The 22,698-nt window shown below is 38.9% G+C and overlaps 1 protein-coding gene across 1 annotated transcript; it reads left to right on the forward strand.

The window, feature by feature from the left end:
• Positions 1-470: 470 nt before the first annotated feature.
• LOC114530419 lies at positions 471-2,568 on the forward strand. Its single transcript, XM_028552038.1, has one exon. The coding sequence runs from the start codon at positions 559-561 to the stop codon at positions 2,566-2,568; it is 2,010 nt and encodes a 669-aa protein (XP_028407839.1). The 5' UTR covers positions 471-558.
• Positions 2,569-22,698: the final 20,130 nt, after the last annotated feature.

Raw genomic sequence — 22,698 nt, forward strand, 5'->3', positions numbered from 1 at the left:
CCGAAAGCAAATTTTAGCAAGAAAGGGTTTGTGCTTTAACTGCGCTACGAAATTTCACCGAGCTTCGGACTGTGCCAGCAAGACGTCTTGTGGGCATTGCAACAAGCGTCATCACTCATCCATCTGCGAACAGTACAAGCATGAACGCGACGAAAGGTCTGGTCAAGATCATACAAAAGAAGGGGACCAATCACCCGGGGCTAAGAAAGTGATGACAGATGGGGCAAGCGCGGAAGGGATATTTCCAGTGTTGTTGTGAAAGTTAATGGTGTAATGACTCGCGCACTTATTGATTCTGGCGCCGGCAGTTCCTATGCGTCCGCGAACTTGTCAACGCGTTAAACATTAAACCCAGCGATAAAAAGAGCCAGCGAATAGACATGTGATGACTTCGCAAACAAAGCGAATAGAAGTTTTCGATGTAGAAGTTAGTTCCTTGGACGATTCGTGCAAAATAAACGTGACTTGAACAAAGTTGAAAAGAGCGAGCTTCTGACAACTAGTAACCCCAATTACGACCAACTCGTGAGACGATATAAACATTTGAATTCGGTCAAAATGGACGAACGCGACACAAAGAGTGAGCTACCCATTCACCTCGTGCTGGGAAACGGCGAGTATGCTCGGATAAAAACAAGGACCAAACCCCTGGTAGGAAAGGACGGTGATCCCGTGGCGGAATTTACAAGGTTTGGTTGGATGATCATGAGTCCTGGAATCGAGTTGGACCAGAATACGATGCTACTGACCACAACATCTCAAAACGATTTCGAGCGATTGTGTCGGTTAGACGTCCTCGGTCTTGAAGATCCCACCGAGGAAGGCTCTCAAGCGATTTACGATGATTTTAAAGACGAGCTCACACGCGACAAAGAAGGCTGGTACGAGACTAGCTTACCGTGGAAATCGCATCATCCACACCTTCCGTCGAACGAAAGAGGAAGCATAAGGAGACTTAACAACCTGGTGAAACGTCTCGAGAAAAGAGGAATTTACAAAGAGTACAACGACATTATTCAAGATCAGCTCGTGAAAGGTATTGTCGAACCAGCACCTGCCACAGCAAAGGGTAAAGAGTTTTACATTCCCCACAAGCCCGTCGTAAAGGAGACCGCAGAGACGACGAAACTTCGGGTCGTTTACGACGCGTCCGCCAAAGAATCGGCATCTGATCCATCCTTGAACGAATGCTTGAACCCTGGCCCACCACTCCAGAACCACCTGTGGGATATTTTAGTTCGTCTACGTTTCCTCCCCATCGTGCTGACCGCTGATCTCGAGAAAGCCTTCCTGCAAGTCCGGATACGCGAAAACCAACGAGATTCCCTACGCTTCCATTGGAAGGCACCAGATAGTGACGACCTCACAGTCTATCGGTTTACTAGGGCGCTGTTTGGGCTGACCTGTTCTCCCTTCCTTCTTGGAGGTGTCCTGAACGAACACCTAAAGAGTTGGGAGAAAAGATATCCGGCTCTGGTGGAAGAGATAAAAGGCGGCCTGTATGTCGATGATGTGATGGAGGGAGGTGATAATGTTGAAGAGGTCAAAGAGAAGAAAGCGAAGACGGTTAGTATTTTTGAGGATGCCACTTTCCACCTGCATAAATGGCACTCAAACGCCTCTGAACTCGAGGATACCGACCAGAGCGCCAATGAAGGCAACGTGGGCAACCCGGAAACTACCTTCGCGAAACAGCAGCTGGGCACAAAGGGGACTGAGACAAAGATCCTCGGTATGGGTTGGAACAAAGCTCAAGACCGTTTAAGTGTTGTAGTAAACAAAGAACGAGACGCAGCATCTACGAAAAGGGAGGCCCTGTCGCAGGTTGCAAGTGTGTACGACCCACTCGGCCTGGTTTCCCCAACTACCCTAGTAGCAAAACTACTGTACCGTGAAATGTGTGAAGAGCAACTTGCCTGGGATGAAGAACTTAACGGTTCTTTGAAGAGACGGTGGAAAGAGTGGTACGAAAACCTGCCAGGCCAGTACACGGTCCCTCGAACTTTAGCCCCTCACAGAGAGCCAGTACAGTCAATCACCCTTCACGGATTCGGGGATGCCAGTAAGAACGGAGTTTCTGCGGTCGTCTACGCAGTCGCAGAGCAAGAGAGCGGAACAACCCAAGGTATCGTGTGTGCAAAGTCCAGACTTGCGAAGAAGAGCCTCACGATTCCCCGTTTAGAGCTTGTCGCTGGTCATATGACCGCAAACTTAGTGACGAACGTCGAGCGAGCGATCGGAATGGAGAAGGTGACCGAGATACACTGTTGGTTGGACTCGACAGTCGCGTTATATTGGATCAATGGACAAGGCGAGTACCGGCAATTCGTATCCAACCGAGTGAAAAAGGTCAAAGAACTCGACCGGATCAGATGGCATCACGTCCCAACGAACGAGAATCCCGCTGACCTAGGGAGCCGCGGAGGAGATGTGGTGGGAAACGAGTTATGGAAGCACGGTCCACGTGGCTTAACAACCAGGAGACGTGGCCACCGGAAGTTGTGCCTGTGGCGAGTTCGGATTCGAAGCAAGAGGAAAAACCGTCGACGCGAGTTTTGGTCACGATGAATCAAACGGCACACGAGGACGTGTTTGACCAACTACTAGAGCGGTATACGTTGCGGAAAACCCTTCGAATTTGTGCTTGGATTAACCGCTTCATTCAACACACCCAAAGGAAAGCGAAGTCCCTGGGACCGATAAAGACGCAGGAGATCGAAGACGCACGGTTGTGGTGGATTAAACGAGTTCAAGATGGAGCTAGGGACGCACCGGAATTCGAGAGTACGAAAATCGAGCTAAACCTCCAACCTAACCAGAACGGAATTCTAGAGTGTCGCGGGCGAATCGAAGGCGAGTATCCGGTATACTTGCCTGCAAATTCGCAGTTTTCGAAGAAACTAGTCGAACAAGCGCACATCATCACTCTTCACGGGGGAGTACCGGCGACCATGGCTGAAGTTCGTGAGCGATACTGGATACCTAGACTACGTCGCCTTGTGAAGGAGGTACGAAGCAAATGGCATGGATGTGTGCGATTCCGCGCTCGTGCGTATCACAGACCACCGCCTGGACGACTACCAGTTACGCGAACGCAAGGAGAAACCCCATTCCAAGTGATAAGAGATCGACACCGACAAGATAATGGGAAAAACGCAGATCATCCCAACCGTGGTGATGCTGTTATCATCGAAGGAGAGATGAAGAACAGAAATTTATGGAAGATGGGCGTAGTCGAAGAGCTGATTCGAGGGCGTGATGACGTAGTACGGGGAGCAAAGATCAGGACGCCAAATGGAATTCTTGAACGTGCAATACAGCAACTCTACCCGATAGAACTTTCCTGTGACTTACCACCTCCAACCACGTTAAACCCAGACACCCCTCCCTTCCAACCCCGACCGAAACGTGATGCAGCAGTAGCGGCAGCAATCCGCTTACGGGATCAAGCAGAAGAAGATGAACGGTGACACTTATCCATATTAGGACACTAATATTAGATTGCATTTAAGCTTGAATCAGTAGCACTAGCTCAGACCCTTTGTAGACATATATCACAGCACTAAGATATATGGGGGGAGTGTGTCGGGACTGAGCGACAACGGGGCGCACGAAATAATAGGTGAAGACACGCACTGCACAGAAATGGGAAGCAATATGGGTAAAATAAGGGATCTGCACAAAATTGAGTCAGTTGGTGATAGAGGGTCATAGTGTGCGAAACGGTCTGTCTCGAGAGACGCGATATTAATTCGACATAGCTGCAACGTGAATTTTGGGTGAAGATTTAGTATAACTTTTAATTTTATTTGTTAATTCAATATATTTCATAAACCCAATCGAATTGTGTGAATTGAGACTTGTCGAGGACAAAACGATACTGAACGGAGGCTAATTCTCGACAATAAAAGCTGCAAGACAAACAGCCAAGTAATCTATAATAATTTACTCAGGGAAGCACGTAACCCCATAGAATGTGCATTTGGTCGTTTGAAAGCTCGTTGGTCGATTCTGACAAGAAAGATGGATCTTAAGTTAGAGAATATTCCAATTATTGTTATGGCTTGCTTTGTTCTTCACAACTTTTGTGAGCTTCATAATGACATCATAGATATGGATGCTGTTAAAGCCCAAACAGAGTGGAACAAATCTGAAGATATGTTACACAGAAATATTCCAGATCCTGTTTATTCTGGTACTACAGGGGAAGGAGAAGCAGTAAGGGAAACTTTAACACAATATATCCTTGCAAACATGCCTGATAACTATTGATACATTTACAACTGCATAATTACATAGTGTAATTTGTTGAGTTTTTCAATAACATGATAACTAGATAACAAAAAAACATTTACAAAGTGTTAAATGAGTGTAAAATGTAAACATAACTTAAATGTAAACTTGAACTAGAAATGATCAATAGTGGTCAAGTATCTACTACCCGTAGTGAAACAATACTCCAAATGGAAATTGTACCAGTATTGCAAATTGTTTTGTCCATCAATCATTTAGTTAAAGCAAGATGTAAAAGATTTTAGGATAAAAATATTTTGTTCATTATTTGTGAAGTAGATAAAACATCTCCCAACAAACATGTTGGTTTAACACACTAATTTATAGTATACAACTAAATTTTTTGTTCTGGGTAGTAGATATACCATGTAATAAATTATGTACATTTTTTTAAAACAGTATAATAGTAGATATACCATGTAATATGTATATTTTTTTAAAACAATATAAATAATATTAATGAAACTTTTGTTCATTTTTAAATATAATTATACATATTGTCATTGTTAAGAACACAACAATTAGAGTGTTTTCTCACCTAAAATCTATAGAACTGATCCTCTTCAACAGCATTTTCAGGCATCATAAATGGATGGGATGACACATTATTATGCTCAATGTAATTGCCATGTTGCATTACATTGGGCATCACTGGTGGTTGTGGATGAACTATTCTTTGCCGCGATTGATTAGCAGACATATCAACTGACCTTTGCATAGAAGATGCCAATGCAACCATAGAAGAGCTCAAGGCTTTCAGAGATTCTGCAAAAATAGAATTTGATTCTTTGAAAGATTTAGCAATCTCACGTCGAAATTCTTTTTCCTCCTTTCCTTCTTGAATAAAGAGTCTGTCTCTCTGTGCAGCTGATAGCTGCCTTTCCATTTTTCTTCTTTTATCATCGATTAAACTAGGAACTTGACTTTGAGAACACTTTCTTTTAGAGGCATCAGGTTGTTTGGATTCATTGGCGGGTCCACCTCCAAGCAAATCAATATCATCCTCGTTTTGTTCATCAATTTGATCTTGTTCCTTATTTTGTGCCTGATTCTGTTCACCTAAGGTTTCTTCTGTTTCTCCTTCTGATGATGAGTCATTTGCCAAATCATTATCAGTGCCAGTGGGAGTAATTGATGCTGTCTGTGATGACTGAACCCCAAATGGAAGTGGCTCCGTTGAAGGTGCGCCTCCCCATATCTGAACCATCAAATCGTAAAACTCCAACACCAATTTCCCTGATCCGCTTCTTGAACCGACTGTCACCGCATTGCTAAAACCCTGGCGAAGTTCTTTTACCTTCTCCATCACACGATTGTAGCCGACACGAATTTGTTTCTTTTGCATCTTAATTTTTTAAACAAAACTCTCTCGGTCTTCTGTGTCATCCTCATCAAGAATCTTCTTCGGTCCAAAGAAGGATATATCAATATCTTCGTAGAAGGAGGCTAGTGATACTCTTAAAGCTTCATATTGTTTCGATTTATCCGCGTTAAAATCGCAGTTTCTGTATTCCATGAGAGACTTATATTCAAACAAAGTATTCAGCATAAGCTTAACCATGTCCTTGTCCCATTTGAATTTCTTTTTCTCGGGAACTGAAGACTTTATTATCGTATGTTTGTCTTTTATTTTCGATTTACGTTTTGAGACACTTTTGTCCGCCATATTGCATTGCATGAGGAAAGATGCAGTCATGCAGAGAAAAATTAAATACGCATGCGTTACAGCAATTCCAGCCTGGTTTAGCGAGACGAAAGCAATTACATGAGAAATTTCATCCCGGCCAGACGGGCTAGCCCGGTTGCTACAGCCGAGACCTCGCCGAAGCGGGCTGGCCCGCCTAGCCGGGATTATTCAAGTAATCGTAAATTAAAAAATACATACAATTTATAGAGTAGGCGGGCTAGCTCGGAAAACTGGGCTGGCCCGGTAGACCGGGCTAGCACGTCCATGTAATCACCCCCTAAATAAAGATCGTATGGATGTGGATTGCATTTTGCATCTAACAAAGGATGCTGTGTTAGAGGAATTGAAGAAAATTGACAGAGTAGTTCATCCAATTCTCCCAGACAGATACAAGATCACGGACAGCAATAGAAGTGGGCTCTATCCACATCCAATTGCAGTATCTATGGGAGACCACGGTAAGCTCTTGGTTTTGGATTACAAACCTCTGTGCAAAAGGACAAGATTGCTAGAAGTTCGGCTTCATTCACCGGCGGATGTGAAGATAATTAAGGAGCTCGAAGACGCACGACACGTTGTATACCTTGAAGGAATCGCATATGTGTCTGCTCCCAGTGGTATTCATGTCGTACCCATCTCTGGTCAGATAACACCTTCTACAAACAAACTCAAGAAACCTGATCTTAAGAAGATTTTGCAGGATTGGAAAGTGTCAACTGAGAGAACTGTCGTACAATTGCGAAAGCGAGTGAATGATCACGTCAAAACACGTTTAGCTGAACACCAAGAAGCAGGAACTGACACCAACAAGGTCATACTTTCTCAAGATATCCAGTCATCTTGTATTTGTAGAATGACTGATTCCATCCTGCTTTGTAGTAGCGACGTAGAAAAATGCTTCTACACAATAGAATTAAAGTCAGATGGAGCTGCGATTAAGGGATCAGTCGAGGAGCTTTGTCGCTATCCGGAGGAATGTTCCCAAATCATATCCTTGTGTGCGAAGAGTGGAACTATGTTTGTTGCATTCAAAGGGGACACGATGGAGCATACAGGCGGACTTCTTTCTGTTGATCTTACCACAAGGCTGCACTCTGTTCTTTTACTCAATGGAACTGAGTACTGCTGTGAATGTGCTGGAATAGCAACCTATCTGAACGGTGTTTTGTTCTGTGATTCAGGATCCTTTCAAGTAAAACTTCTACGTCAGGACCGACATGTGGAATTGATTGCTGGTAATGGTCAAGAAGGAAATAAAGAAGGGAGAGCAGAGAATTCTTCATTTGGTCAGCTAATGGGAGTATGTATTGAAAACGAGAAGAATTTTTTTATAACCGATTCTCAAACAGGTTGCGTAAAATTAATTGTAACTATCGCAGGGACCGTGCGTTTTTTGCAAGAACTCGGAAAATTGTATACGGCATTTTCCGTCCATCTGAAGCACCAGAACGTTCCACAATTATCAATCTTTGATTGTATAACTAAAGTTGGAGAACTTAAGGATTTTCTTGAGAAAACGGCAAAAGATGTTCAAGCGCTGATTCATTCCAATAAGATCACCAATGGTCCTGAAGGAACAGTGTCAAATCAATCATTAAAATCCGTCAAATCAATCATTAAAATCCGTTCAAATGATTCACAGGGAGCTCAGGAAACTCGAATCTACAATACAAGGGGTTAACAACAACGCTTACGTTGATCTTCACTCTTGCCTAACAACTCAAGTAGAGAATCTTCACGCACTTGGTCATTTCAAGGACGAATGCCCAACTGTTCTCAGCTACGCTCGCAACCTTGGAAACTCTGTGTACGAAAGTATCAAGAGAATTACAAGCTGGGCAGCATATTACTTCACTCATCCTACTTCATATTATCCAATTCCTGACAACTGTATTTCCTTGCAAGAAATGCCGAGGCTTTCCCATCTTAAGCAGAATACAAGATTGGATTCGAAACAAGAGCAACTGATGAGGGATTGGGCAATGCAGCATGGCAAATGTGTTCGTCAACGAACTGTCAGGTAAGAGACTACAAAGTTCAAGTCTGGCACTTTACCTCTGAACATGTATCGCCCATCACCAACGGAATTTCCAAGGGAAAAAATTGTCTTAGCGCCGGTGGACCAAGTGGATTCTGAGCAAGAATTTGACAATGAAGATGGCAGAGAAGATCATGATGTTCAAGAGTCGCAAGAAGTCCAACAGAATGAGTACGACACTGACAGCGACACGGAAACTTACATTCCAGATAGGGACAACATCAATGAGAGCTGTGCAAATCAGGCTGCAACGTTAATAATTCTACCATATAGTTAAACATAGTTGCTTCAGTGAGCTGTTGCAGTCAACAGGGATTGATAGCAAAGCTTATAGCCTTATACATTGTGTACATTTTAAGCGGAGGGAAAAAAACAACTAATGGCAATGCTTGTCGTGGAGGACGTTCAGGTTTTCAAGTCTATTTTAAAATCATCGTCAGAGATATGAAAAAACAATTTTATATGAATCTGACCCTCCAATTAAAGTAGAATATGTTTATCACATTCAATAAACCTGTGCTAACATAAAGCTGTCATGTTGTCCGCAGTGTTTAAAAGTCGTGAAAATTAAATGATCTTCTTCGTGATTCGTGAAATCTTAAAAACACCTTTGTGATTTCGTGACAAGACCCCCCCTTGCCCCCCCTCTCCAATACTGACGATCGGTATCCGATCGACAAACCACTCTTACAGATGGTACGGATGGATCGACCGGACAATCTTGCTTACCGTCGGACTATATTTTGCCGTTGCCCGAAAACAAATAAAGGCCTGCTGCGAGGGTTACTGTGCGTGCGTCTCGCGTGGTGGTGCACGTTCAATGTGCGGCGTGTGAATGTCAAATGGTCCGATCGATCGATCCGATCCATTCGACTAACATCCTTACCGTCCGACAATTTTTTTACTGATGGCAAAAATGGAAAGCAAACGCCAATGAGTGTGAGCTTAGAAGTATTACATACAACCATGTTGCCTCGTTCTTTAGAAACCTTATTATAATTTTATATGCCAAACAAGCTTAGTACATGAATTATAACATAAAACTGGATTATTCTAAACTGTAATATATAATATATAAATATATATAAATACATATTGCCTCGTTCTTCAGAAACCTCATCATAATTTTACATGCCAAACAAACTTAGTACATGAATTAGTAAAATGAAGCTTAGAAAACGAATTGTATTACATACATCCATGTTGCCTCGTTCTTTAGAAACCTTGTCATAATTTTACATGCCAAACAAGCTTAGTGCATGAATTATAAGTGAAATAAAGCTTAGAACACGAATTGTATTACATACAACCATGTTCCCTCATTCTCTAGAAACCTTATCATAATTTTACATGCCAAACATGATTAGTACATGAATTATAACATGAAACTGGAGTATTATGAATTATAAATATGCCAATGGCAATGACAATGAAGCTTAAAACACGAATTGTATTACATACAACTATATTGCCTTGTTCTTTAGGAACCTTGTCGTAATTATAGATGTAAAATATTTAAGCTCAAGCCTTCGAAACATTAAACGTTTAACTATGAGCGGCAAGAGACGATGGGTTTTCACATAATATTAAATATGGCATTAAACTTTGGCTCAATAGGCAATCCAGTAAGCTTGGATGTATGTTAGTTATTTTTAAAAACATAAATTTCAAAAGATTATGAGCTTAGATAAATAACAATCCACCGTCCCCTGAGCGCTCATGTTTAACGTTTAATGTTTTGGGAGGGTGACCTTCATTGAATTAGATGTAAATTAAAACATGAAACTGCATTATTATAATACATGCCAATGGACAAATACGTCACCCCACTTAGGCATAGCTGAGGCCCGTGTGAACGCTTTGTAAATGCGTATGCATTGTAGCCTCGTTCTCGTAACACACTTTATAAGAGATGTATAATAAACGAGAAAGCGTTTATTACCATTAGATACCTAAAAGTGTGTTGATAAGCGAGGCAACAGCCAAGTTTTTTGGCAAACTTCATTTGAGGTTTATTATCTAATGGTAATAAGCAGCTTTTGAGTTTAATATATGACTTCTCAAACGACCTTATATTTAAAGAGAAATTTAATGTCAAAGTTGAGACCGTTTATTAACGTGTATCAAGGCAAGGATACGGTGCTGATTTTCTTTGTGTTTTGCTTATGAGTTATGAATTAGCAGTCTTTATTTAAAACGAAGGCGCACTAAAAATATAGTCATTAGTTTCATGATTGTATTAACGGACATACATCATATTTGCAGTGATGACAATTTTAAACGAGTCTCCGCAAAAATGTAATATTAAACGAAGTTGAACTAAACATCATTTGCGTGCTAGAACAATAATACTACAAGATTTCGTCGGTATGCATCAGACAAAGAGCGTTGCGGCATTAGCGAAGGTGAGCTGAACTGACCAAGATATAGGCTTACCGAGAGTCGGTAGCCTGAGTCACAGTAACGCTTAGTTTGTAACTTGCTAGACAAATATATCAGTTTAACATCGCACAAGTATAACAAAATCATTTTCTACTTCACTTAGAACCTGAGTCTTGAACAATGGCGCGATGTTTAGCCATCAGTTCGGCTAACATCCTGTTGTTATGATGTGACATTTCCGATTCTCAGTTTTACGGTTAAATCACAGCAAGCATTCATGCGGCACTGCGCACTGCTTTAAGTTTAAGGTTTATAATTTCGGCCTTTCAACTCCATCATATAATGGAAGAGTTCAAATGTTTTGTGTTAACTTGTACGGCGGACAAAATTTCAGAAAAGAGACGTGCTTTATTTCAGCTCATCGACGGTGATGTTTTTTATCACATGTGCTTGTGGCCAAAAAAATTGGAAAAAATATTTTGGGAAAAACCGATACGGGATACACAGGCTTTCCAGTTGCTTCTCTTCTTGGTAGAAAATGGATGTCCACCAGAATTGTCGACAGAATGGATCCTTACCTCAACTTATTGGGACAAAACCAAAACAAATGCCAGGTTCACGCAAACTCGTTGGATTCTTGCTAATACTGCGCAACATTCCAAAACTTGGTTTTACTTCGACATGTATTTCAACAAATATGTTTATTTGGATGGCACTGACAGACAAAGACAGACTTTTGCAAAGTTGACACTGCATGCTAAAAAACTATAAGCATTATATTTTAAAAAGCATTATACTATAAAGAATTAAAATTTTGAATATGTATGTAGTACTATACTTTCAACCGACTGATTAATAAAGTGAAATTTGGGACAATTGAAAGAGGCCATGAAAGTGACCGCATCCGAATAATAGGTGACTGCTCAATAAAAGATCACTTCAATAGTATGTAATAAAATATATAACAAAAACCGAAAAATGACAACATTTTGGAATCCAAGTGAAACTAAAAGCTTCGGCATATGAACTCTTGATGCGCTAGTGCTGCTTATAAATCGCTGCCACACACAAGAGCAACTAGCTCAGCTAATAGTCACTCGTGCCTGTTGGTCTAAGCAAGTTCCTCTCGTGTGCGGACAAATTTTAAGCGCTTTTGCTCATTCGTGGCACTTGTATCTGGCACGAGATTAAAATCTCTTCGCAATGTACACGGGAGGAACTTGCTTACGCCAACAGTCACGAGTGACTGTCACCTCAAGTAGTTGCATGCTCTCGTGTGGCTCTTTCAATGCTTGTCAGTCATTGGGAGACTGAGAGACCTAAAAGTAAGAAAATTAAATCGTACCATCCCGATTAATTTGAAAACACAGTCACTACGAGTTCCGTCAACGCTTATCCGGCGTTTTCGCCCACTCACAACTGAATTGGAGAAAACGCTCTCCAGAGTGCATATAAACGTTAGAACACTGGTGAAGCAGATACGTACGTGCATGTAAACATCTAAATCAAGTTGACTCGTAATTACCCTAAATTTACACGTCAAACAAGCTTTTTTCTGCGTGTTTGTGCAGTGTAGTCAGGTGATCAGATACATTTTAGTGTTAATCTGAGTGTGTACAAACACCGGGCAGTGCTTGAAAAACATGCTTGACTGACATACAGCGCTATTTATTATTTACTGTTGTACAAAATGCAGCATGTGACGGACAATTTCATACTCAGTGAAAACATTTCAATGCTCGCAATAAATTTGCGGTTATTCTTTTGAAGTTTTAATCTATGTTATAGCTGGTGTTACATGCTGGACGAACGCTTTCATTCACACCTAACATGCTATCAATAAAAGTTTCCACAATGCTCAGATTTCCGGCGGCCTTTTTGCCGGTCAACGCCAAGTTTGACTGGAATATGTTCTAGAATTACATAGTACAAAACATACTAAAAATATTTTCTTCTCATTCCGTTACCAAAAATTCTTTCGAAGCACTACAGAATTGTATTTTTATCAAAATTACGGTAAAAACTATGGCTTTGCATAGCGATGAAGCTGTTGAAGACAATCTCAGAAAATGTTACGAAGTTGACATTGATTGGGATTTAGTCCCAAACAGGCTGCAAGATGTAAGTATTCATTGATTTCCAACATTATTTAGACAGCGTGGTGGTTATATGTGTTTGATTTTGTCCTCTAACTATTGTTTAAACATGCATCGCTCTTTCTTTATTATACAATAGCTTTGTGAATTCTGGGGCAAAACTATGAAGCAACGCAAAACTACTGTTTTACTTGGCATCTTGTCTCTTGTTTCTTTCATGCTGGGGCACGCATCACTTCATGTGAAAGATGGTTGGGAAGAACCTATTGTATTGTGGATGGCTGTTGCATTATAGCATAATGACTGAAACACACCGATGTTACCAAAGTATTTATAACAAGCTTGATACAATATAATGTATGAAATATATTATGTATATAATGGCCTGTCGCAACAAAATTTCATTCACGCCAAAATTTAACCCATTTCTTATCCTAAGTTGTAGCGAAATTGCTTTGGCGTGGCGCATACACTAAAGTTTGGCAACGTCATCTTGTAATAGCATTATACCATAGTGACTGAAACATAATGATCTTACCAAAGTATTTATATAAAAAGGTTAACCATGCCTATAAATTAACTTGTAAGTTTTATAAGTTCAGCTTTGTAATCTATTTTACCTCAAAATTTTAGATTAAAAATACGCGATTCTAACATTTTCTTAAATATTTAGTCGGACTTCGCTTGCCTCTGCATCGCCAACAACATTAAGAACTTAATTCTCAAATGTCGCCGACCAGTTCGGTGAGCTATTGTGGGTGATAATCGACCACAGAGATTTTCTGCATCGACACTGAATTGTGAAGAATCTTCTTCGCTGGCTTTGCAATGTCAAAAAAGATTGTGCTTTGCAAATCTAAAAGTCTAACTATGTAAAGCATAATAGTTGAATATTGCTGCACTGTAGGGGTCGGTTGTATCAAAGTCGGATAGCGCTATCCACCGCATTTAGTGATTTTTTGAACCGTTCTAAAAATGCTCGAAAAGCGATAAAATTTCAGCTTGTAAGCAACAATTATCAGAGGATCTTCAATTTAGGAATACAAAGATTTAATCAAAGTTATAGCAAATAACGGGCGATTTTGAAGCGATTGAAAAAACCGCTATCCGCTGGATAGCGCTTTCTGGCTTTCATACAACCGGCCCCAGGTTTAAAGCTATTTGTGAATAAATTGTTTTCGTTAGGAGATAATTGTTATGTCTCTTTAATTAAGAAATGAAAATATGATTTTGTAAACTGATTAGGTGCTCCTATTGTATTATTTAGTATTTGTAGACAGTATATATTAATTACCAGTCACAGTCTTTCTAATTGTATAATTGGTAATGCATTTTTTTATAAACTTCAAGGTAGATGCAAGTCAGCGTTACATCGATTTTTAGAAAATTTAATTGAAAAGGTCAAAGATAAAATTCGTTCCGATGATCTGCATGAAGATATACCAAAAAGCCAAATTCTAAACCGCGCAATAATTTTACCTCATTGCACTTGGGACAAGTTTGGTGAAATCATGGCAAACAATGGGGGAAGAATTTATGGACTATTCGATGAACTTGTATCATTTTTCTCCACCATGAACATGTATTTTTCATCAAAAGCTACTGTTCAGGACAACCGTGAATACCAAGACTTTCTAAAAATGTTCACTGGAAAGACAAAAACTAGAGAGACAGGTGAGAATGTTACTCCAGGGGGAAGGTGGTAAACTGCAAGACTCATGATAAGATGTGGATGGCGGTGGGGGTTGTGTTCTAATTAGACCCCTGGGCCTTTCTGTCCGAAATGACATGTTAATATTATCCGTATGGTCGTGATAATATTAAAGCATTTTTTTCTTTTGCCTTTAATGTTGGACACAAATCCCATCATTGCCAACTATACTCTGGCCTGGTATGGGTTGTGTGAAACTTCATGTTATTAAACTATGCAGGGATTTATGGGTGCTTAATTTATATAGGTAGTTATTTGTGGGATAAAACTTATAGGACAAATTTTAAATCATAGTATATTTCAAATTTTTACGTATGACAGTGACTTATTCTTTATGCATTTGTCATCTATATAAATATTACACATAGGATATTAATTCTTAATTTCAATTAGATCTATATCCTTATGAATAGTTATCTTTCCAATATATATAGTTACTGGCAATGCGAACTTCAACATGAATCAGACATCCCTTCAACTGCTTGGATTTACACAACCTCAGTCAGCATTACCGATTATTAACAATGCCCAAAACAACGCCAAGGGATTTACATCAAGGATTTTATGGTATTTCCCCACACCGATTTACAGTCGCCTTGCTGATCTTGAACTATCACCCGAAGAGAGACAAACTATACAAGACGGTGAAGAAACACTTGGTAATAAGTTTAATTTAGCATCCACAATTATATTTCCATATATTTACCTACCAATAAATACTGATAACTACTGATAACTACCGCACATCTGTTCTAATTTCTCTCTGTAAAAACAACTTTATCATTTCTCATTTGCATTAAAGATGTGTGACTCCCAAGATCGCTAACAGTTTTATATGTATAGGTAATAGCATGGTTGCGAGTGCAAATTGGATATAAAATGCGCGATCGAGGTTTTTCAAAAAGCATCAAAACAGCACGAATCCGAAGGACGGGTGCTATCTGAGCTCTTTGAAAAACTCACGACTGTTGTGTGAGATTAATTGCACTGAATTCAATCAATCACAGTCGAGTAATATTTTTAGGTATAATACTATCATAGTAATAACGTTTCGTTTGCATTTCATTTAATTGCTTAAGATTACAGTATCATTGTCATACTGAGTACAACATTCGTTTACAAGCTAAGTTCAAACGTTGAAATTTACTTTTGAACTTTGTTCACGTTCTCGCTTAATTTCAAAACATGGAGACGTATTTGGCAAGTTTGCAACGAACTTAGGACCCGTGTTTTGAAACGTTAATTGAAATCGGCAATAATGCCCATTAATGTTTTGAAATATTCATTTTAGTTTCTCTTCTTAAGGAACTATACTTGGCTGGTGAGAATACGTTTGACATTACAGAAGTTGGAAAAATTGTGGATGTTAAAGTTAAAAGAAAAGAATTTATTCTCTCCAACGAAGCAAAACAACTTTTTGCACAAATTCATGATGACTGGGAAATGAATGTCTGCAAAACATTTGATAATGATTCCTTAGTTAGTGGTAAGTATTATTAGTTTTATTTCGAGTTTTATTACTCTATGTTTCTCACTAAAAATCAATCTATGACTGTCAAGGATTGTTTGCAAGAGGAAATTGCCACGTTGTCAGGCTAGCTGTACCTGTACACATCCTTTTCCAATGTTTTTCTGGAAATGAAAACGTTGCGGAAGACGAAATGGCGCAGTCGAAGTATGAACATACCCAGTCAACATCGTCTGAAGTTGACGACGAATCATCAACACCTTCTGCCTCCCAAGAAGAACCAGCAACAGAGTGTAACGGCGAGGACCAATCGGAAACATCATCTGGTGGAGAAGATAAAGACGCTAGCGCTATCATCATTAATGCGCCTGCAATCCGTGCAGCTCACGCAGTAGTACATGCTTGCCTTCATCAAGTGTGTAAGTAAATTATCAAAATTGTTTTTTTGTACTCAATTTCAATGCAATATATAGTATTCATAATACTACCAGAAAATACATATACATAAAAAGCCCCTCGCCTTGCTGATCTGGATACTTGCATATATGTACTTAACTCTTCAGTCGTTACACACATTTAAGAAACCTCGTAAACTTTGATTATCGAAACAAATTTGTGAATCAAAGAAGTAATAGCGGAAATTTGGTACATCTTCATTTCATATCCTGCAGTGGATATAAATTTTTTATTCTTTCTTTTAATACATGGTTTTCCTTATCTGGAATTTAGCCGAGCAGACTATCGTATGATGTGATATGTAAATATAATACTTTAGTATACACCCGACTATTGTCTATTAGAAATCCTACATTCTGATTGGCTACTCAACCATTGTCTATTCGTGATGGTGAACGTTTGGGAAAAATTCGCTCGCGCGACCTTATAAAATTGAATTAATTAAATTATTTTTCGGTGTAATTGCGGTGTATGGAATATTTTCTTGAAATTAATATATCTAGGTACAGGGTGTATACTAAAACAATAAGACAACTCGCCTTCGTTGTCTATGAGCGAATAGTGAACGAAGGCGAAGCCTGAGTGGGACTCGTTGTCGGCATTGTTAAATAGTCAAACTCTCATTTATGCGATTTGTAGGCATAATGAACAACAGAAGAATAGGGGAGGACAATGATGGGGACGAACATCAGGGAGAACGAACCCGCATATCTGATGAAATAAATGCGAATGAAAGACAAGGTTAAAGGTGAAAGTGGTTCCGCTGCAGGAAAGTTGCTACTTCGAAAGCTTTCAAATCTTGGACTTGGGCGCATTCTCAGCTTTCGTGTGCGGCATATACACAAGTGAAGCACCCCCAGTGACAAAGGTCATCTCTAAAATCTCAAGCTGTTTAATATAAACGTTAACCTTCTCAATTCATACAATTTCTTTCTATTTTTTTAAGGTTCAGTTCTTCGAAAAGAGCACTGTTCCACAGGACATGCCAAGAAAACACCAATTTGCTAATATACTGGCAAACCTCGGAATTTCCCTAGCAAAGTACGAAGAAATGTTTCACACAGATAATGAAGAAAGGTTTGTTTACCTTTTTCACTCCACACTGTAAAAAACTGTTTCCGCTTAATTGTACCTTAATCATGTCGGAAAGATTATGACACACACAAAATCGTTTGGCGTAGACTAAAATATAAAAAATGATAGAGCGGTTTTTAGCATTGCAACCTAATTCTGCATCACCAGTTCAGCGTATTGTAAAAAAATAAGCTATGGATCAGGTAACGGTACAAATTGACTAGTACCCCAATTTTACGGTTTTTTAAATCTCAAGCACATTACCACAAAAATGTAACGCTTTTAAAGTTTGCTTCAAAATTTAATCGCACAAATGCGTATGTTTTTTAGCAACCAACATTTGTCAGATTTTAAAAATAGAGGAACAACTATTGGCGACAGGAGAGATGACCTTGACCAAAGCGATACTACATCCTCACCAAGCAAGACAGTTTGTGTGGAAGTTGACGTCCACAAAGCAAATTAGAAAATTTTATAACTTAATCCTTCCCGCAACAATGACCGTAGAGAAAAAGATGGTTGCATGTACATTTGACCACAATGCATTGCGCGCATCAAGAATAAATGACAGAAAAAAATGGTAAGAAGAACAGGTAACAACGTAGAAATTTACCACGAAGAAAATAACCTCCCATTTTATGCCTGTACATCCGCCATCTTTTTCGTTATTGTCAATTCATCGGCTGAACATACCGTTTTACTATACTATAAATTTAATTTTTCCTAAGCTTCATGTATAGTGCATATAGTCTTAAATTTGCTTACAGTGTCGTAACACCAAATATAATTTTTGCTGTTTGTAATATTAAATTAATGTCTCAATGATAATTGACAACAGACCAATATTTCCGGAGGTAATACAGTATATTCGTTCGTCGTCTTTCGTATATCCGACAATTGCCGAGGATACAGACACGCACATAAAGTCCACCACTGACACTTTTTCAACAGCATAGTGGTTAGCGTGCATGTGCAGCGGCTACCCCCGAAAACCATTACACAATACGCAGAAAGCAATTTACCTTAATTTATAATACTCGTCATGTTTGGAAACTAAAATTCAACATTATTAATCATGTTATCTAACTTCAAAGATTCCGCGTTAACCATGCAGCGCGAATTTTATTATATAATGAGTATTCGAAGTAACATGATATAATACAAAAGTGTTCATCGATAATCAGAACTTTAGAAAACGAATATAACAAATAGGACAATATATTATAATTGTCATATATTGCAAGAAAAATATACAATATATGAAAAAGGTAAGAAATACTTTTGTTTGTGAAAACACCGTGTTAATTATCACTAAATGGGAGTAATAAATTCACGTGGTGTTTCCACTAACAAGTATTACGTGTTTTATGCAGACTTACAAGCAACTTATTAAGCGTATGTATACTTACAATTGAAGCTTCTTGATTTAGTAACTATGTAAGAAGTACAAAGTATTTTTTTACATTTAAATATAGAATAGAATAGTATATAAATTTATATTAAGGTCACCTTGGTAAATAGTAACCCTAAACCCTGGTACTTCCAGAAAAAGGATTTAGTTTAACTGTCTTCTGTTATTTTATTATGACTGTCCATAATATATACCACAAAAAACAAAAATCGCCATCTGTTCATATGTTTAGTCATCCTGCTAAATAAAGAAAACCAGTGAAATGTCTGCTCGCATACTTCAGTGTTCACCTAAAAAAAATTAATAAAGTACGGTGGTCTTATGGTACTAACATACACAAAAAACTAAACTAGGCAATTATTCATGAGCAATCATCACATTACTTTTGATTTTTCCTTGCACAAACTCCGCAAGAGTACTAACAGTATAGCATTAAACACTATTTTAAACATGAGCAGCTAATCGTAACCGCTTCACAGACTCGGATGCTAATGATAAATTATGTACACCCCTATCATCAACCCAAAAATAGCGAATATTCTTCATCGTGATAAAAAATAATTCTAGCAATTCTAATATACTAGCAATATTTTGATTCACAAACTTACAATTTGTAATATATATTGTAATGTGAAAAAAAAAAGTGCACGAAAAAATTTTGCAGCTTTGTTTAATTTTTCGTCCTTTTGGTCGATGGCTTTCAAATAACATTTAATTGCAATAAGTCAATAAGTCAAAAAAAGGAGAACACCTCTTTTTGCCACCTGGTATACCGGTATTTGATTGAATCATATACAGCTATTTCAATTACGGTTGTCATTTTAAAACACTAAATATAAACATAAAATATAAACCTCAAAAACAGTAACGAATAGTACATAGTCCCTTATGATAAACATTTTATAAGTTTAAAGGAGGGGGTACTGTACCAACACTCCTTGTGTGCTGAGAGTTTAACGTATAAAGTTTTGAGAGGACAACCTTTGAAATGGTTGTATTCACACTAGTAACAGGCTACAGTATGTGCTATATTTGTCCAAATTACTGGTGAATGTAAATCAATCTCTCCTAACTTACCGCTCCATTTCTCCTGAAATTTTTCCAGAAATGTGTCAACCACTTTTTCCACCAACAAATTTCTATCATACTCAATATGATCAACTTCCAAATTATAAGTAAAGTGAGTCTTTAAAACAGCGTACAACAAAAAAGCTTCTTCCAATCGACGCCTATCAAGGCATTGTCGTCTTATCAACTTCTCACTACTGGCGAGCCCTCGACTATACCTAGAAGCAATTCAGATGTCACTTTATATGAGCAAATTTGCTATTTGATATTAATTGATATTAAACTAAGCTGTTAAGCTATAAACTATTAAACTAGTGCTTTGGGGGCAAAGTGGATAATGCACATGTATTTCACAAAGGGGTTAGTGCACTTGTCTCATGTAAAAAGAATAAAAATCAACACTCTGGTTAAAGTTGTCGATTTTCCCTGGATTCCTTTCACTGAGTGTAATTTCACAGAAAGGATTCTTAGGCGAAAGGGCCCACAGTAACTGGTGTATGATGTTGTTATGACTTAGCCCTAATTGGAAGAGCCATTGTGAATGAAAGAAGCAGGCACACTTGTCACCAAACAGCTGCTAGAGGTGAGACTAATAACTTTATGGTGGTTGTTCATAATGTCAGCTTCATAACAAAAATAACACCCCCCTTAAAACTAATACACTTGTAACAGAAGTAAAGGAACGACCCAGGATATTTATTACACCTGTTAATCTTGACAAACAAGACGGATTGTCAAAAAACGTCGCCATCGCGGTTCAGTATTTTGAGCCTAAGAATCCTAGCCGTTAGGATTCATAAGCCTAAGAATCCTAATTATGCTAATATTAGACACAGTATGCTAATATGCTAATATTAGACATTATGCTAATATCAGACACTTTAAAAAGTTCGCGAAAAGCTTGCATACGCGGTCATCTTGTTCTCAAGCCGCTACTAAAAACAAGGCCAGATGCATAGTTAAAACATGGGCTTAAAAAAACTAGACTGTGTCTAATATTAGCATAATTAGGATTCTTTATAGTTATATGCTGTAAAATCTTTTACGCCAGGTAATTTCGCGAAATATAACATTAAACCTTTTAAGGTTTAAAAACACACCATATAGTAAAACGTTGTAAAGCCACGATTTCAGCCATGTGAACTAGAAACAAAAAGCAGGATTAAATTTCGACTTTCAGAGATCATTACCAAACATAACTGTCTACACCGGTGTAAAGATCTTTAGTATATCATTTCCTAATCCCTCAGCGGGTTAAGTGGAAATATCACATTTTTGCTGTCCTCTGAAAAAACCGCAACTTAAGTTAACAAATATTTTATTGCTTCTACTACATAACAATAACTGTTCTCCCAATCGGTAAAATTTTTGTCCGACCGTATGCACATCTGTCCGATGGATCCGATTGATCGATCGGACTGTCTGACATTTCCACTTTCAACTGAGGCATGGCCATAGCCTCCTTTCCAGGCTCTTTATTTTTCAACCGTTTGCTTTTCAAGTGACGTCATTTTGCCATGGTAAAATTTTTCTCCGACCGTAAGCACATTTGTCCGATGGATCCGATCGATCGATCGGACCGTCTGACATTTCCACCAGCTTTCACTGAGGCATAGCCTCTCTACCCAGTCTCTATTTTTCAACCGTTTGCTTTTCAAATGACGTCATTTTGCCATCGGTAAAATTTTTCTCCGACCGTAAGCACATTTGTCCGATGGATCCGATGGATCGATCGGACCGTCTGACATTTCCACCAGCTTTCACTGAGGCATAGCCTCTCTACCCAGTCTCTATTTTCAGTCAACCGTTTCCTTTTCAAATGACGTCATTTTGCCATGGTAAAATTTTTCTCCGACCGTAAGCACATTTGTCCGATGGATCCGATCGATCGATCGGACCGTCTGACATTTCCACCAGCTTTCACTGAGGCATAGCCTCTCTACCCACTCTCTATTTTCAGTCAACCGTTTCCTTTTCAAATGACGTCATTTTGCCATCGGTAAAATTTTTCTCCGACCGTAAGCACATTTGTCCGATGGATCCGATCGATCGATCGGACCGTCTGACATTTCCACCAGCTTTCACTGAGGCATAGCCTCCCTACCCAGTCTCTATTTTCAGTCAACCGTTTGTTTTTCAAATGACGTCATTTTGCCATTGGTAAAATTTTTCTCCGACCGTAAGCACATTTGTCCGATGGATCCGATCGATCGATCGGACCGTCTGACATTTCCACCAGCTTTCACTGAGGCATAGCCTCTCTACCCAGTCTCTTTTTTCAGTCAACCGTTGCTTTTCAAATGACGTCAATTTGCTATCGGTAAAATTTTTCTCCGACCGTAAGCACATTTGTCTGATGGATCCGATCGATCGATCGGACCGTCTGACATTTCCACCAGCTTTCACTGAGGCATAGCCTCTCTACCCAGTCTCTATGTTCAGTCAACCGTTTGCTTTTCAAATGACGTCATTTTGCCATCGGTAAAATTTTTCTCCGACCGTAAGCATATTTGTTCGATGGATCCGATCGATCGATCCGATCGTACCTGTTTGTCTTAGAAAAAAATTGCTTTAAAATATATTGGTCCAGCTTTTCATGCTGGACTGTTGTAATACTCTGGATGTCATAAATGACATTATGCTGTATTTGTTTATGTGTATACATCCATCGGACAAACTTTTTCCGACGGTAAGCAAGTTTGTCCATCGGATCGATCGGTATCACATGTATGATGGATTTCTCCATCGGACACCGATCGCGGGTATTGGACATCGATCAAAAACCCTAGGAAATATATAATAAATATAATAAATATTTACAGAGGCAGTAGTTTACAACAGAGAAGTCCTGTTGAGTTTGTGACGCGCGATCAAAATGATTGCGTAATTAATACAATACATAATCTTGTAAATGCATGTTGCAATACATAATATTGTAAATAGAATTTGCTAGAGGAACATGATGATTAAGTGATTATGATACGTAATTGACGGAATGTAATATAAGAAAGAAA

Source organism: Dendronephthya gigantea, unplaced genomic scaffold (assembly GCF_004324835.1).
Source record: "Dendronephthya gigantea isolate DGI-Jeju-01 unplaced genomic scaffold, DenGig_1.0 000062F, whole genome shotgun sequence".
NCBI lineage: Eukaryota > Metazoa > Cnidaria > Anthozoa > Malacalcyonacea > Nephtheidae > Dendronephthya > Dendronephthya gigantea.